General features: G+C 35.1%; 1 protein-coding gene across 1 annotated transcript in view; it reads right to left on the bottom strand.

The window, feature by feature from the left end:
• Positions 1 to 19,667, bottom strand: part of LOC145670651 (dynein axonemal heavy chain 1-like) — a gene marked incomplete at its 3' end in the record, with an annotated part of 1,762,390 nt that overhangs the window by 1,715,630 nt on the left and 27,093 nt on the right. The window contains 1 exon segment of the mRNA XM_081739441.1: positions 9,319 to 9,454. Within this exon segment, the coding sequence (XP_081595567.1) occupies positions 9,319 to 9,454 (136 nt within the window).

Here is a 19,667-nt window from a genome sequence, read left to right as displayed (position 1 = left end):
GAGGTGAAGGCTATGAAACTGTTTTCATTAACTATTTCTTAGTCTTATTTACAACTTTAATTAATAGCAGAGTAGACAGGATCACGAATACAGAAATGCATCGTGACATTAAAAACTACTGTGCTTTTCAGAGGGACTCGAACCCCGGATGTGATCTTCATCCTAAAGCCTCAGACCACTAGGTTACGACTTAGGCATTGTGTTCCCTGATCACTGGTAATTTAGTCCTACTCTAAGCCTCAAAACAATGTTCGGAGGACCCACTTTAATTCTCGGTGGGTGTGCAATGGTAGGCATGCTAATAACTATTCTATATTGTTTCCTAGATCCATGCCTGACAGTCTAAAATGTCGCTATTGTGGCAAGAACCTTACACTTCAAACAAAGAAACCAGCCAAACAGTAAATAATTGTACTATATTATTACCGTTCAACCAAAACAAACAAACAAACAAAAATGTCCAAAGATGAAACTTACGTATAGTCAGGGATGTCATTCAAGTCATTTAACTATCAGTTCGATGATTAGTTACAGTAGCTAACTTAACTTAGGATTAATATTATTACTAACTGACTAACTGTATGACCTATGGAACTTGGAGGTTTAATGCTGCGTTCACAAAAGCTCTCTATTGATTTCTATCTTTAGCCAACTGGATCCAGTTTCTACTTTGTATGCCTATTTCTGAGATCCATCTTAATATTGTCTTCCCATCTGCGCCTAGGTCTTCCTAATGGTCGTTTTCCGATTTCAATCCCAGTTAAAACTTGAAAGAACTCCTACTTTCTTCCATTCTGGCTACATGACCTGCCCACCTGAGCCTCCTAGACTTCATGACCTTAACAATGTTGGGTAAACAATATAAATCGTGCAGTTCCTCGTTATAAAGTTTCCACCATTCTCGTCCCTCTTGGGTCCCTATATTCGTCTCAGGATTTCATTCTCAAATGCTTTCAGTCGGCGTTGTTCCGTTAGAGTAAGCGACCATGTTTCGCAACCATGCTGCACAACAGGTATGATTATCGGTTTATTCGTCTGTTTATATTGATCCTAGATATTTGAAATATTATTACTATGCGATTATATTATTATGTATTTGTCTATCATTATTATTTATTTCAAACATGCTAGTAACATGACTAAGATAAAGTGGTGCAACGTGCTTGTATCGAGACTTTATTCACAAGACTCACCAAGTGTTAAAATATCTTAAAAATCAAATAAAAGACCATTTTACAGCAAGATCGCTGTTTATAAACAATATCCAGAACTGTAACATAGTGAATGTCAACTTCGTAACAGCATATTTGCCATTTGAAGCCATGAAATTTTCCGATTAGATGCAACATTTCCCGTCAATATTGGATTGATTTATTTTGGTCATTCAAGCATAGCACTAACGCTTGTGTGACTGACAAAACACAAACAAATTAAGGATCCACATTTCACATTGGTTTTCGTTAGCGCAATGAAAAATTTTCGATTCTGACGGGAAACTAAACACACCACCTCTTAACTGAAGTGCCACCTCTTAACTGTATCTTTAAGAGCGTCAAAGAAGACATTAGGTAGAATACTATTAATAGATTCTTAAATATAGTGCCAGACATTTTTTGTGAGTCCTGGATCTTGAGATGGAGAGGCAGTTTTAAGAACAGACTCCGAGAAACATGAGAAATTTTAGCAACAGATTCGGGCGAATCAGTGCGAATGTAGTTCACCAAATGACACTGCTACTATATGAGGTGAGTACAGCAAAAAATGAGGTGTTGAAACAACACAAAATAACTACCACTTTAGCATGTTACTTGTGTGTCAATTCAACACTTTTTCTTAGCCGAAGGCTAGCTCCGTTGTGAAGGTTGCTCTTTCTATCCAGGGTGAGCGGATTGTGGTAGTAAGAAGATTGGAGCTGGTCTATGGGATGTGTAGGAGAACTGGAACATCATTTATTTAGGTAGCACTTTATTAAATCTCGACTTTATTTCATTTTATTATGGTATCCATTTGGAAATTATGATCTTGTGATCATAATCATTGGGGCAAGGGAAGATTATGGTAAGGTGCACTTGACAGGACAACCACAAACAAACAAGTTGTTAAAAACATAAATGCTGGTTATCTTCTTGCCCAGGGGCTGCTTTGGACAATGATGAAGACGAGTGAAGCAATGTTAGTATAATGGATTTACAATGCAGCATATGAGGGCGAAACGTGATGGGATAGATGGTCCGAAGAATAGACTGAAGCGACAAAATGGTTGGGGTGGTCAGGTGGAAAATTTATCAGATAAAGAGAGAAGAATAGAGATAGAGGGCAGATGACGAAATTATATTCCAGATCGTAGTTGCAATCGATGTAGATTGTGTCCAGAAGTAGAGGATGCCGTTGCTGGAATCGGGTGGTAATGAATCTGAGTCGCAACTTTTCTATGTGATGGAGGATGGTAGCAAAAGTTATGCGGTCATACAACTCCTGCGTTGGACTCGGAAGCTTGATTAGGTATGCTATACGGAAAGCATGACGTTCGAGCACTTTCAGTTTGGCATAGAAAAAAAGGTAAAGCACTAACCCAGGCAGGGTGGTCATACGTTAAGATGGAGCGCAAAAATACCTTATAGGTATTAAGGACTGTAGAAGGCTGTAATCCAGATGGGTGCCAAGACGCTTAAGTAAATTTAGACGATGATAGGCCTTACGAACTATTTCTTCAGATGTGGCCACCAAGTGAGATGATGGTCGAGAGTGAGACCTAGGTAAGTGACCTGTTTGGTGTGGTGAATGCGTGTGCCGTCAACACTGATATTAAGAAGATTCTGGTTTTTCTGGACTCGAGAGCGGTTGCGAGGTGGAATAAAAACTATTGCCTAAGTCTTAGTGGAGTTGATATGGAGTCGCCACTTATCATAACATCGAAGAAAGAAGCTATGCTGAGAGAGGTATTTATCCGTTGAATGGTCCGGGATGTGAAGAGAAAATCAGTGTCATCGACATATTGAAAAGTGTGCATATTGAGAGGAAGTGTCAGCATGTCAGCTACAAACAGAAGATATAAAAGAGGTGAGAGAGCGGAGCCTTGGGGTACACCAGAGTGAATAAAAATCGGATGAGAGAAGGAGCTGTTGATGGTGACATAAGAGAGGCGGTTAGGAAGAAAATGAAAGATGAAGCGAAGATAGCGCAAGTCGGAAGCGGTGAACTTTAAGCATGAGAGCTAAGTGGCAAACTTTATCAAAAGCTTTTTCGAGATCGAAAAGAATGAGACAAGACAGATAAGCAGTATTATAATGATTCGTAATGAGATTTAAGAGTCTGAACAGTTGGTCGTTGATGCTAAAGTTAGGTCAAAACCCAGCCTGATACACAGAAAGCAAATTATGGGTACAGAGAATTCAACACCAAGCACATCACCTTCAGAGCATATCAGAAAACGTTACTGGCTGTGAGTATTTGCGTTGGTTTTTATTGTTTGGTGTAAGCAAAGCTTTGCGAAATGTACTGTATTTTTCATTTATGGTATGTAGTGCTAACTAATAACAGTCTGTTTTCTGTAATCGGTCACAATAATATTGTTGTGAATCTGTGAATCATCTGACAACAGTTACACAGACAGCAGAGCTTCCATCTGTTTTCTTTATCTGTTATTCTTGTGTCTTATCACGTAATAACACAAGATGGCAGAACTATTGCCTATGTAACTGTTGTCAAATGACACGCAGGTTTAGACCATTGTTGTGACCGCATAGAAAACATAGAATATTATTAGTTACTTGGCATAAATGCCAAATTTATTTCGCAAAGCTTTGCTCATAAGAAATCAGAATATCAATACAAATTCTCTCAAGTAGTAACGAGTTATTTCTGATATGCTTGGAAGGCGATGTGCTTGATTTTGAATTAACACATACAGGTAACACTCTAAAGTAGTAGTCATTTTGTGTTGTTTCAACACCTTGTTTCTTCGCTGTGTACAAATCGATATATCTCGGCAAACAGAACAAAATAATATCAAATCCTAATGCGTAGTTTTGGAGAATATCACCAAAAATCCTTTTTTAAAAGTAAAATGTGTAGTATAACCACGATATTAAGATTAAAGTGATGCTGAAGTATATACTAATCAAGATTTTTTATTATGACACTATCAAAAAGACAATAGACCGTATGCTTAATGAGATATAAACCAATTTTCTTCGAGTTCAATGTTCCACATTAAGGTAAGGAACACGATGATAGTGAGATAGAAGATAATGGTAGAGAACGGAAGAGGAAGGAAACGGGTAAACAGACACATACGGTATTTGTTCACCACAAAGCCCAATTGCCTGGAGCTGGGTTTGAATGAGGGACCCTACGTTCCACAGAAGAGCGCTCTACCACTGAGTCACTACGGCCCCAATCTATGGTTATGAACTTCACTTTTTGAGTAACTATAGGCAATCACACTGACTCAGTGGTTGAGCGTTTAACTTCGTTGCATGGGATCCGTCGTTCGATTCTCGATCAAGCAACTTTGTTGTGAACAATATCGTGTCCATGGGCTTTCTCTCGGAGTATTCCCGCTTCCTTACACATTCTCATTCTATCAATTCTTCCATCATCATTCACTTGCCTTAATCACCCATCTCCCTTAGACTAGAGGGAATAATCGTTGGACGTTAAACTGAAAGATTTCCTTTCATTTTATGCAGAATATTTATTTTTAATCTACAGAAAATTCGAATAATTTAATAAAATCTCTGAGCAAACAAAATATACGAGTAAAAAAAAAAGCTGCATGGAATATTCCCTGATTAACGATTCAGTTTGTTTGGGCCAAGCCTGAAAACTGAATTTGAATGAACTTTCTTGAATTATTTTGAATTTTATTATTCCGTACAAAATACATTGGAAAGATGGGGAAAGCATGCTGTCATGTATTGATTAATAAAAGTGATCTTTTAAAGTCAACTTACAGGAAGACTCACAAACTTTGAATCAGTAGAGGAACACATTAGGAATGGCTTTCTCCGTATTTGGGCCTCTCTGATATTTGGTACAGAAATGCCGTTGCACTCTAATCAGATATATTATGTGTGTTCTTGCTCAAGTTAGTCACGAATGTTTCCACGTGACTGCGAGCGATTATTCTCTGAAGTTTAACGTTCCATGAATATCCACCTAGATTAACGGAAACGGTGACGAGGAGATTGATGTTAATATTGCAATGTCGAAAGTGGGGAAGAACAGGAAATCTCACGCACATGATGTTTGTCCACTACAAAGTCCACTTCATGAGACATGAGATAGAACCAGGGACCCCACGCGTTAGCCGTGAGCACTCTAGCACTCAGCCTAGATACAAAATAAGATTGTCGTTCCTGGCAGCAAGTTCACTATCCCCAAAACCATGTTCACAACAAGTTCACGATCCCCACGACTCCGATAAACCAATTTAGGAGAGTAAATTGTGCTTTAGTGAGGAAAGAAGAACTTCTTTCCACAGGTTTTCGGTTTAATATTCTGAAATGTTTTTTTTCCTATATGGAAATGTTGAGATTTTGGTCGCTCTCTCCCTTATATAGCATATATATATATATATATATATATATATATATATATATATATATATATATATATATATATATATATATATATATATATATATATATATATATATGTGTGTGTGTGTGTGTGTGTGTGTGTGTGTGTATGTACGTGTTAGTAACATCTGTTGAGTGCATAAACTGTAAAATATTTCATAGGTAACTTTACAAAAAAAAACAGTGACAATCTGTTTGCCAACCCTTTATGTAAATCAATTTACAACTGTAAAGTAAAATTACTAATATGAACTAGTGTACAATTACACTTTTATCGATAAAAATATCACATTTTCTTATAAATTTACTGTAAATTTGTAAAGCAAACAGCAAGTTTTGTAATTTAATCTAAAGAAATGTATATCGACTTACAAAATAAAGGGTAAAAGATTTCACATTAATATTTGGCAATTTAATTACTTAATTTTTTTCACTGTAAAAGTACTGTGTATATATCCGTCTCTAATAATCTGGATAATTGAAATAAAACTCATAAAAACGCACTCGATAAAATAAAACTTTCCAATTAAAAAATAACTATAAATTTTTTTTTTTTAAAAAAAGGCTCAAAGTTGAATTGCCAATCTTTTTATTAAAAAGGAGATTCCCGATCAGCTCAGGTAATAAATTTCTTTAAATACTTATTTTTTCTGCCCTTTTCCACATTTAAAGTCTTTGGTGCAGTTAATATTAACTTCATTTTATAATCTACTCAGGCCCGTATTCAGGGGGGTCTAGGCCCCCTAAATTTTCACTGCCTTCCCTAAAATTTTGACAGTAGGCTTGCAAATGAACTATAATATTAACATATGCCAACATATTGGACCGAAATCCGGACGTTGACATACTCAATTTTATCCACTCATAACTCAATGTATTAATAACCGTAATAGCATGGGGGCAATTTGAAAAGTTTTCTTATAACAAACTTAACCATTAAATTTTAGGTAGAGCAAATAATTAGTTAAGATGAGTGGTTTTGATAGTAGAAATAGAGGTAGAGATATCACATCAGAATATTACCCAAACTCTGGTGCTGTGGCCTTCACGCTGTGGTGCGTTAAAATTTATAATAGCTGTCATAATGAATTTTGAAGATAGGATAAGAATTAAACGAATTTTGTGACAAGGTCGAATAATAAAGTGTGATATCAAATAGCAACCAGCATTGTACTCACCCAGACATTGACGAGTGAAGATTTTAGAGATGTCGATCCTTCTAGTCAGACGGTCACTTCAGAACTCTCTTTTTAATTCCCTACTCTTTTTCGTCCACCTACCTTTACTTCCTAGTTTTGGTAGCGTCATTTCTTCCGCTTACCATTACATTTTTAGACTTACTTCATAACGTGAAGTAGAAAGTGTTATTATTTCCTTGATACATTGCTACGTAACATATTTTTATATTTCCTATTTAAAAGAATGTTTTAACTAGACATAGTTTTAAATTATTATGAGACTTCCTTAATTTCTTTGCATGTGTGAATGACCTACAGCACCAGACTGGGAATTGAATTTTATTTGCATTTAATATAACAAGGTTTACAAAATATTGAGCCAAAATCAATAAAATATTAATCGCCCTTCACCAAAATGCTTTAGTCATATTACAATATGGTGATGAACTATATTATGGTTTGATCGCTCCCCCCCCCCCCTAAATTTTTGGGCTGGTTACCGGCCTGTCTCTACTGCAGTTTATATGTAAATTGTACACAGTCATCTGTATTACCACTAATTTCCTCCCATCCTAATTAGTTAATTACTTTATTGAGTCTGTAACGAATTTCTAAGTTTCTGAGGACAACTCCTTCAGATTCTAGTGACGAGCCACTGCGTTAAAATTAAAGATCCTACGATATTTCAACGTGGGCAAGAGCGTAAGAGCTAATTACTTGTAATTCGGAAGTTTGTTCTCTGTCTCTCCTGCAATTCGGTTCACTTCTGTCTACCGGAAATGAAATGTGAGAGCATGCGCCGAACATTTTACCTGCTAATGCATAGTATATATATATATATATATATATATATATATATATATATATATATATATATATATATATATATATATATATAAAATTTTTTCTCTTGTGCTAGTAAAATTTTGTTGCTTATTTGCATCCCTGATATATATATATATATATATATATATATATATATATATATATATATATATATATATATATATATATATATATATATATATAAAGATATGTTTAAATGAATTCCAAACTAATGTCCGGGTAGGAAATATTTTGTCCACAAGCTTTAACGTCGAGAATGACCTGAAACAAGGAGATGCGTTGTCATCATTGTTATTCAACTTTGGTCTGAAATACGCTATAAGGAAAATCAAAGACAGCAACCAGGGCCTAGAGCTGAATGATGTTCAGCAGGTTATGGCATATGCTGATGATGTAAATTTAATAGGAGATGACAGGAGAACAATAGAAAGAAATGCAGAGATATTAAACGCTTGCAAGGACATGGGTTTAGAGGTAAATGCAGAGAAAACTAAATACATGGAAGTTCGTCGGGACCGTAATACCGCAAATTATTGGTGCGTTAAAATATTAAATAATGTTTTTGATAAAGTGGATACTGACAAATATCTAGGATCAATATTAGCAGACGAAAACAATATTCACGAACAAATTAAATGTCGACTAAAAGCAGGGAATTCGTGTTTTTATTGAGTCTAAAATCTCTTGTCGTCCCGAATTCTGTCGAGCAATTTCAAACTTAAAATATATAAAACGATAATCATGCCTGTTGTTCTGTATGGTTGCGAAACATGATCGATTACTCTAAGGGAAGAACATAGACTGAGAACAAGATCCTAAGACGAATATTCAGACCGAAGAGGAACGGGAATGGAGAATGGCGGAAACTTCATAACGAGGAACTACATAATTTATACAGTTTACCAAACCTTGTTAGGATCATCAAGTCTAAGAGGCTGAGGTGGCAGGTCAAGTAGCCAGGATGGAAGAAACTAGGAGTTCTTTAAAATTTTAACTGGGATTGAAATTGGAAAACGAAGATATTTTTTACGCCACTGCGTGAGACGCTAGTTCAATACTACCATTCAGTAATGATAATTGTGTGAGCCAACCTGCAAACTGAATTTCGAATCCCCCTAATTATTTAATGTAAAATTTACATGAATCAAGTGAGTTATAAGTAGTTCTGAAGTATTGGAGCAGAGAAAAAAATCAAATTTGGGCACTGTTTATCTTACTGATTACATTACCTGTGGCAATTATTTAATTAGTTAGCAATGCATACTGCTTTATCATGTTGGTTTCTCCCGATTTTACGGCTGGAATACATGGCAATAGTGAAAGAAATGAAATCATATGCAGCGGAGAGAACTGACTTGTTTTGGGTGATATTTGCCGTTTTTCGAGACAGTGAGCATTCTTATCAACTGCACCGACTTATACAAAAAGCTCAAATATGAAATTACTGTATTTTGTGGAATATTTTGACGATTCGTCTGAGATAATAGTAATTAACACCTGGGGCTATCCTATAAAAGCACTGTAATTCATATCTTATTTTTCTTATTCAGAAAAGAGTTGTGCACTTGCAATTCAAGCCGCCTGCATGCAAACCTTGTGGGCCTTACTATTACACCACTCCTACCCTTCTGTAAAGCATGTATCTTAACCGAAACATGACAGTAACTACGAATGAATACGTATAATTGGTAAAGAATAGAATCAAATCTTACCTGTTTCGGGCACTTTCGGCGATGGTTTATCAGAAAGTTCAGCAAAGGGAAATTTTTCGGGGTTCTCTCGCAAATAATGATAAAAGTTTACAGCACACAATGCCCTTCTGTGATGATATCGAATTTCTTGTTCAGACTGAAAAAAGTATGAAACCATCAGACTAGAAGAAAAGGTGCAAATTACAATACATTGAAAAATACTCTGTAATACCTTTTCCATAACTGAGGGGTAAATTTGGACAAGGGCATAACTAGGAATTCTTCAGTTTTTCAGGAGAGCAGAAAAACAAACGCCCTTATCCAACTAACCAACGCATTCATACACTATTTTTGGAGGCAGGCGTTCGCTACAGAGCAGAGATATTACCTTAACACCACCTAGACATATGCGGACGTGCTCGAACTTGCAGAAAATATGTATATCTCATTTTACCGGAAATAGGTCGATACGCCCTTATCCAAATTACCCCTTCGATTAATTAACATACTTTACTGGATGTGAAGAATAGAACATAAAATGAAATCTTTTAAGTTTTACGTCCCACTGTTATGCTGGCTAGGTTAAGGAGACGGTGATGATGAGAAATGAGTGAAATAGTGGAGTCAAGAAAGTGGGAGGAAACAGGAAAACAGCGAAAATACACACGCACACATGCTGTTTATCCAGCACAAAGTTCACTTGGCGCGAGCTGAGATCGAACCAAGGACCTCATGTACCAGATATGAACGCTCTACCACTAAGCTACCGCGAACAGTAAAGAATAAACTAACAGTGGTAAGAGAGAGGTTTTCTATTAATGATATCAATCGTTTGTTTGTGCAACCTCCATACGTAATTCACTTCTGGTATGAGGGCTGTCGAGTTAGATCTTCGGTCACTCAAATTTGTAGTGGAGACCAAGGGCGCCCATCAGGCGAGCAAGGTGGGGCGATTGACCCCCTTTAGAGGAAATTGTGCTTCGGAAGGAAGATCGAAAACCCAATAGATATTTTAGAATAGTTACAGCAAAATTTGAGACTACATTTGAAATGTCGCTTATACTTGCTCCCCCTTGGAAAACACAACATGGGCGCCCTTGGTGGAGAGCAATGATTCTGTGCCTTTTTTCAAAATTATTTCCTATTCCCACATTCTCATTCCACCAACTATTTAATAATAATTCACTTTGATTAATTAAGGAGTGTATTTCCAAAACATGCTAAATCCATCGTGTTAATATTCGGTCCAAAATCTCTTGACGTAGCGAATTCTGTCGAAGAATTTGAAGCTTAAAATATATAAAACGATAATCATGCCTGTTGTTCTGTATGGCTGCGAAACATGGTTGCTTATTCTGAAAGAAGAACATAGACTGAAAGTATTTGAGAACAAGATCCTGAGACGAATATACGGACCCAAGAGGAACGGGAATGGGGAATAGCGGAAACTTCATAACGAGGAACTACATAATTTATATGGTTTACCCAACATTGTTACGGTCGTCAAGTCTAGGAGGCTTAGGTGGGCAGGTCATATAGCAAGAATGGAAGAAAGTGGGAACGTTTTCAAAGTCTTGACTGGAAGATCAATCGGAAAACGACCATTAGGAAGACCTAGGCGCAGATGGGAGGACAATATTAAGGATAGAAGTCAGTGGAGAGCTTTTGTGAACGCGGCATTAAACCTCCAGGTTCCATAGGCCATAGAGTTAGTTTAGTTAGAACTTTTCAGAAATGGCGAAAAACTATGGCTTCTTACATTGAAACACTATGGCCTGTGATATTTCAAACAGAATTTAACACACAAAATAATGTGTTTTGACAAAATAATAATAATAATAATAATAATAATAATAATAATAATAATAATAATAATAATAATAATAATAATAATAATAATAATAATAATAATAATAATAATAATAATAATAATAGTAATAGTAACAAAATTTAACGTAAGAGATTGCAAACTATACTTTTCCATATTCAATACAAATTCGGTCATTTTTGGATTTAGCATGGTTTGGAAATACACTCCTCAATTATCCGTCTATTTTGGCCAAAAGGGCACACATGTGACTCACAAGAAGACTTACGGAAGTATAACTCACCGATTTGAATGAAACTTTGCATACTTTTAGAACATCGAAAAATAATCAGCACGTACTTTTTTTTTTCGGAAAATGATGCAGGTTTAACGGTAGAAGCCACCCTTTGAACGTTACGGGTGATCTCCATGACTAAAAAGAAAACAATCAGTAACCCCTGCCAACTATGATAGTTCTTCGCTAACTGCAGAGCATTTCAAACCAGAAGACTGTTCTGTAATTGTAATCATCGTGTTGGATCCGCCATTTTGAATTTTGTAATGTTGACGTCAGATTCAGAATCGGCTATCCTCAACCCCTCACCGTGGCAGTATATTTTCTTCTACATTAAATGATTATTTTCTTTTTAGGCTTGGAGCGCAACCCAAACGTTCAAAGGCTGGTTTCTATCTTTAAATCTTCACCATTGCCGAAATAAAATAATATGTGTCGATTATTTTTCTACAGTGGTGGCAAAAAGTCCTGAACACACTCATTTTTTGTCTAATTTTTGTGTTTGACTTCATTTTTCGTTATGAAATTATCGCACTATTTTAAATATTGTTATTGACTTTAATGTATTTTTTCATGCTGATTTCAAATCTATCTGTAGATTTCATCTAAAGTAAATAGTTTCATTGATACGGTGAAAAAAACCTTGACAAGAAAGCACAAGGTTACTGTAAGAATGAGTGTGTGTTTTCAACCAATGAAATGCTCCGTTATTTCAACCAATCAGAGAGCAGTAGCGAGAAAGGGTTGAAAGGAGGTGAAACGTGGTTTAGTAGTGTATTGAATAGTGTATTGAAAGCAATTTGAAGTGCATTTGTGAAAAATATTGGAATAATGGCTAAATTTTCATATCTGCCTGAGAATAAAAGATACAAAATAATACATTTGAAGGAAGAAGGTTATTCTATGCGCCAAATTGCTGCTAAAGTACCATGTGGCCTTTCTACTGTCGTGAGAACTTTGAAAAGATTTTCTGAAACAAATTCTATTGCGGACAGGGGGCGATCAGGACGACCAAGAAAAACATCTTTACATGAAGACAGGTTATTGCACAGGATTTCACTTTCAAACAGAAAGCTTAATTCAACGCAAATTTTGAAACAATGGACTTTGACATCAAATGTGAGTGTGTGCCCAAGAACTGCTAGAGGAAGACTGCTGGAAATTGGGTTACGAGGCTGTAAAGCGCGCCCAAAACCATTACTGACTGAATTTCAACGCAAGAGGCAATTGACGTGGGCAAGGGAACATTTATTATGGACTATTAAAGACTGGGAAAAGGTCATATTTAGTGACGAGAGTCAGTTTTGTATTTCTGGTAACCAAAGTAGTGCCTATGTAAGACGACACACTCATGAGGAATTCAGCCCTCAGTGTCTGAAGCCCACAGTAAAGTACCCGACAAAAGTGATTATATGGGGTTGCATGTCTTCTTGTGGTGTTGGAAGACTTCACATCGTTAGCGGAACAGTGAAAGCCATGGATTAGATTGAAATACTACAAAATAAATTGCTACCAACTGCAAGAGATCTTTTTGGGAATCAGTCATGAATTTTTCAGGACGATAACGCCCCTTGTCACCGTGCAAAGGTAGTCCAGAAATGGTTCAAAGACCATACTGTGAATAGAATGAACTGGCCAGGACAATCTCCCGACCTTAATCCGATAGAGAACTTATGGTTTAAAATTGGTTATGAAATTTCAAAGAAAAAACCTTCAAACAAACGTGAGTTAATTGAAGTTTTAATATTTTCCTTCAACCATATTGTCACGAAACAACTTCTTTTGAAATTAGTGCATTCCATGCCAAAAAGATGTAGAGCCGTAATTAAAGCAAACGGCTGGCCCATAAAATATTGATGTTCTAACATGTGACAACAATGTAATTTTCAAAATGCGTATTAAATGTACCGTATTTGTCAATGTTCGTGTTATTCTTCTATTCATATTATGTTATTCTATATTGTTTTATTCTGCACATATTTCACATTATTGTGTTCAGGCAGCTTTACTACAAAAACTATTTTAGGCATTAAAAAACTAGTAGTAGATTTGAAATCAGCATAAAAAAATACATTAAAATCAATAACAATTTTTAAAATAATGAGATAATTTCATAACGAAAAATGAAGTCAAACACAAAAATTAGGCAAAAAAATTAGTGTGTTCAGGACTTTTTGCCACCACTGTATGTTCTACAAGTATGCAAAGTTTCAATCAAATTGGTGAGTTACATTTTTGTAGGTATCCTAGATAAATTGCACAACATTGCTTGTGGAAACACATTGAATAAGACCATTTTTAACGTTACTGATAGCTTCCTTTAGCATACACATCATATTGTTGTACCGCAGGGTAAATGTTTGCAAGTCTTATCTAAATTGTGACATAAATTTTGGTCATATCCGCATAATTAGATTAAGTTAACCACATTCACTTTTCGTTTGCTGTATAATTTTCTATTTTATGTAACTATTTTTTTTTAGAGTTCTTTTTGCCTGGATTCTTCCAATACAATTCTCTGTAGCACACCAGAGATTTTGAATATGAATTTTGTTTGTTCAATGATTAAAAAAAGTATTATTATCCTTTTGTTACATTTGGTAATATAAACTTACAAATTTGTTAGTGAAAAAAACGAAGTGTTATATTTGTGATGGGAATCTACTATGAAAATAGTTTTTAGATAGTTCATTACAATCCTTTGATATTTATGAACAATGTCAATATCCCAAAATTGCAAAGAAGACCATAAGAGTTTTCTTGCTGTTTTTAAAGTCATACTTAAGTGAATGAGCATTTTCCACAATGTAAATAGTTACATCTAACAGAAAAATAGATTACTACACCTTCTTGGCCAGGGGCGGATCCAGGACGGACTCCGAGGGAGGTGCGGTGGGTTGTAATACTGCTACTTAGAGCTACTTTTAAGAACTCCAAACTCTGGGATCGGTTTTATTTATAAATAAAATAAGAAAGTTTCCTCTTCTGGGGGAGCGATTTCCCCGATCACCCCCCCTGGATCCGCCACTGTTGTTGGCTTGTCAACTATAAGGGTACACGTTGACAAATTCTATGAAACACATCAAGCACAGACTTCAAATTAATTTGAAAGATGAGTATTAAAAAAAAATATATCCAATATATTATTGTTTAACGACTTCCGATATAGACAGGTCAGTGTTCCAGGCACTTACCATATTTTTACTTTATTTATTTATTTTTTATTTTTTGACACTGCTGCACTTGCAGTTTTTATAGACAGTAATACACCTCTCGCATGTTAACATCAGCCTACATACATTGAATATCTGATTGCGCCGAATTATTATTATTAGTAGTAGTAATAGTATCATAATTAGTATTACCATTATTACATGTAGTATTAAACAAGAATTTTAGGAATGATCCAAAAAATGGATCTTGGCCAATAAGTAGTTTTTGGATTAGAGATCACAAAATTTCTGAGCGGCCCCTAAATCGAGTTTTCGTATTTTTTACGGAATAAATACATCATAATTAGTTCAGTGATAGCTTGGGTTTGGCTACACTGTATGTAGTTCTCCAGATGTAACGCCTACAAGAAAATTTTTAACTAATTATGTTGAATCTTTTGATCCTACAAGAATTTTAATAACGATCAAAAAATGCATCAAAATAATGCGATCTTGACTAATAATTAGTTTTTAAATCAGGGGCCACAAATTTTCTGAACTGTTATAAATGGAGTTTTGGTATTTTGTATGGATTAAGTACATCATACTGAGTTAAGTGATAGTTTGGCTTTGTCTACACTTCTCCAGATGTAAGGTCTACAAGAAAATATTTGACTGAAGTATATTGGATCATTTGATCCTACAAGAATTTTAGGAATGATCCAAAAAATGCATCAAAATATTGCGATCATGGCCAATAATTAGTTTTTAAATCAGGGACCACAAAATTTTTGAATTGCTTCTAAATCGAGTTTTCGGTTGTTTTTTTTTTTTTTTTTTTTTTTACCTAGTAAGCACATTATTACTGAGTTAAGTGATAGTTTGGCTTTGTCTACACTTCTCCAGATGTAAGGTCTACAAGAAAATAATTGACTGAAGTATATTGGATCATTTGATCCTACAAGAATTTTAGGAATGATCCAAAAAATGCATCAAAATATTGCGATCATGGCCAATAATTAGTTTTTAAATCAGGGACCACAAAATTTTTGAATTGCTTCTAAATCGAGTTTTCGTTTTTTTTTTTTTTTTGTTTTTTTTTACCTAGTAAGCACATTATTACTGAGTTAAGTGATAGTTTGGCTTTGTCTACACTTCTCCAGATGTAAGGTCTACAAGACAATATTTGACTGAAGTATATTGGATCATTTGATCCTACAAGAATTTTAGGAATGATCCAAAAAATGCATCAAAATATTGCGATCATGGCCAATAATTAGTTTTTAAATCAGGGACCACAAAATTTTTGAATTGCTTCTAAATCGAGTTTTCGTTTTTTTTTTTTTTTGTTTTTTTTTTACCTAGTAAGCACATTATTACTGAGTTAAGTGATAGTTTGGCTTTGTCTACACTTCTCCAGATGTAAGGTCTACAAGAAAATATTTGACTGAAGTATATTGGATCTTTTGATCCTACAAGAATTTTAATAATGATCAAAAAATGCATCAAAATAATGCGATCTTGACCAATAATTAGTTTTTAAATCAGGGGCCACAAAGTTTCTGAACTGTCCTAAATGGAGTTTTGGTATTTTGTATGGATTAAGTACATCATACTGAGTTAAGTGATAGTTTGGCTTTGTCTACACTTCTCCAGATGTAAGGTCTACAAGAAAATATTTGACTGAAGTATATTGGATCTTTTGATCCTACAAGAATTTTAATAATGATCAAAAAATGCATCAAAATAATGCGATCTTGACCAATAATTAGTTTTTAAATCAGGGGCCACAAAGTTTCTGAACTGTCCTAAATGGAGTTTTGGTATTTTGTATGGATTAAGTACATCATACTGAGTTAAGTGATAGTTTGGCTTTGTCTACACTTCTCCAGATGTAAGGTCTACAAGAAAATATTTGACTGAAGTATATTGGATCTTTTGATCCTACAAGAATTTTAATAATGATCAAAAAATGCATCAAAATAATGCGATCTTGACCAATAATTAGTTTTTAAATCAGGGGCCACAAAGTTTCTGAACTGTCCTAAATGGAGTTTTGGTATTTTGTATGGATTAAGTACATCATACTGAGTTAAGTGATAGTTTGGCTTTGTCTACACTTCTCCAGATGTAAGGTCTACAAGAAAATATTTGACTGAAGTATATTGGATCTTTTGATCCTACAAGAATTTTAATAATGATCAAAAAATGCATCAAAATAATGCGATCTTGACCAATAATTAGTTTTTAAATCAGGGGCCACAAAGTTTCTGAACTGTCCTAAATGGAGTTTTGGTATTTTGTATGGATTAAGTACATCATACTGAGTTAAGTGATAGTTTGGCTTTGTCTACACTTCTCCAGATGTAAGGTCTACAAGAAAATATTTGACTGAAGTATATAGGATCTTTTGATCCTACAAGAATTTTAGGAATGATCCAAAAAGTGCATCAAAATATTGCGATCATGGCCAATAATTAGTTTTTAAATCAGGGACCACAAAGTTTCTGAACTGTCCTAAATGGAGTTTTGGTATTTTGTATGGATTAAGTACATCATACTGAGTTAAGTGATAGTTTGGCTTTGTCTACACTTCTCCAGATGTAAGGTCTACAAGAAAATATTTGACTGAAGTATATAGGATCTTTTGATCCTACAAGAATTTTAGGAATGATCCAAAAAGTGCATCAAAATATTGCGATCATGGCCAATAATTAGTTTTTAAATCAGGGACCACAAAGTTTCTGAACTGTCCTAAATGGAGTTTTGGTATTTTGTATGGATTAAGTACATCATACTGAGTTAAGTGATAGTTTGGCTTTGTCTACACTTCTCCAGATGTAAGGTCTACAAGAAAATATTTGACTGAAGTATATAGGATCTTTTGATCCTACAAGAATTTTAGGAATGATCCAAAAAGTGCATCAAAATATTGCGATCATGGCCAATAATTAGTTTTTAAATCAGGGACCACAAAGTTTCTGAACTGTCCTAAATGGAGTTTTGGTATTTTGTATGGATTAAGTACATCATACTGAGTTAAGTGATAGTTTGGTTTTGTCTACACTTCTCCAGATGTAAGGTCTACAAGAAAAATATTTGACTGAAGTATATAGGATCTTTTGATCCTACAAGAATTTTAGGATTATTCAGAAAAATGCATCAAAATATTGCGATCATGGCCAATAATTAGTTTTTAAATCAGGGACCACAAAATTTTTGAATTGCTTCTAAATCGAGTTTTTTTTTTTTTTTTTTTTTTTTACCTAATAAGCACATCATTACTGAGTTAAGTGATAGTTTGGATTTGGCTACACTGTGACCAGTTCTACGGATATAAGGCCTACAAGAAAATGTTTGACTGAAATATAATGGATATTTTGATCCAAAAATAAGAGTATCCCTGCATCTTGGGCCTTAGTAAAGTATGTTCGTTCCCAGAAAAGTTGTTTCTCAGTAATCTATAATTTTAGTTCATTATGCTTCTGAATAAGTAATTCTTACCGTAACTCTGAAACACGTTTCTTTGTGGGAACAATGTCGCTACTCTATATAGATTCTTCTTGTGTTGGCACATGGCGACACTCAACCTGGAACAGGTAAACTTCAGGGGCGCCAGAGAGATAATTGTGTTTAGATATGGGAAGCAGCCTTTAATAGAAGTATTGTGCTGCCAAAATGTCTTCAGCCGTGGCAAAAATGCGAACTAAAGCTCACAAACCCACACGTTGAGCCAATAAGGGTTCAGCTGTTGCTAAGTGAGAGAAAGTGAGTGAAATTCCTTTAGCCGACAGCACCGCTTGCAACGAAAGACTAGAGATCAAGTCAATGTGGTATATTTAGTACCATGGGCGCCCGAAGAAAATTTTCTAGGGGAGCTTATCTCCCTGGTTGCTATATTATGTTTGTATTTTTTATTTGTATTAAGAAAATCTTAAGAAATTTAATACATTTTCCTGAGCTAGAGGTGGGCCCGGGCCTCCCTGCCCTCCCCTTCGGCGCCCATGAGTAGTACAAATAGTAATAGTAGTAGTTGGTAGTAATAGTGGTAGCAGTAGTAATAGTAAAGCAAATAGTAGTAGTAGTAGTAGTACAAACAGTAGTAGTAGTAGTAAGTAGTGCTAGTAGTAGTACAAACAGTAGTAGTAGCTCGGATTCGATTAAGTTAGGTTAAGGTAGGTTCTCTTGTCTGGCTTCCATCATCTAGACATAGCCCCACCACTTTCCTTTCAGAGCATTAAATAGGTTGAGAAGAACGTGAGCATAATGATACCTGTAAACTTTAATAAAAATGATTCCGTATTCGTAATGTGTACCTTCCTACTGGTGCACACTCTAGAACATTTTCGAACCTATAGGAAAATAATATAACATGCTGGCACATTCTACAACAATTTCGAACATTCTGGAACATTCTAGAACATCCTGGGTCATTCTAGAAGGTTCTAGAGCATCCTGAAAATTCTAGAAGATTCTCGAACCTTTGGGAAACTTCTATAACAGTCTTTCCCAAAATTGTTGATAATTCTAAAATTTAACCCATATTTTTTGTAGCACAGTAATACCGTTGCTAGGGCGTTTTCTCTCTTTAGGACCCCTGCTGGTCCAAACCGAAACCTTCTTCATGGATGGGAGATACAGAGCTACAATACCATATAACTCCCATGGGGCTCCGGGTCTTGGTTTTGGAGCCTTTGTGGAACGCACGGACAAACCACACTTACTTTTATTATATATATGGTTATTATTATTATTATTATTATTATTATTATTACTATTATTATTATTATTACAGTTTAATTTGAATATTTGTTACTGTTGATGTTATAGTTTTTTAAATTTTTTTCCGCTCATTTGCCATATTTTCTAAGTTTGGCAACATTGTTGGTCTACTTCACGTTTCCCAAGTGGGCGTTCGGAATGGAGCTCCACGAATCGTACCGAATTCTTCCGATGTATTACACGTGAGACAAAACAGTTCTACAGCTGGCGTAAAGAACAGGCTTCAGAAGTCGTCGTGGTCACTATAAAGTAACTGCCAGTCATTGATGCGTTAATATTTGGCACCAATTTTTGTATGTTCGGACATTAGAATGTTGTATTCACCTTAGGTAAA

Source organism: Thermobia domestica, chromosome 14 (genome assembly GCF_964235325.1).
Source record: "Thermobia domestica chromosome 14, izTheDome1.hap1.1, whole genome shotgun sequence".
Taxonomy (NCBI): domain Eukaryota; kingdom Metazoa; phylum Arthropoda; class Insecta; order Zygentoma; family Lepismatidae; genus Thermobia; species Thermobia domestica.
The sequence above is the reverse complement of the archived record's forward strand: the minus strand, read 5'-3'. Positions and strand labels throughout refer to the sequence as shown.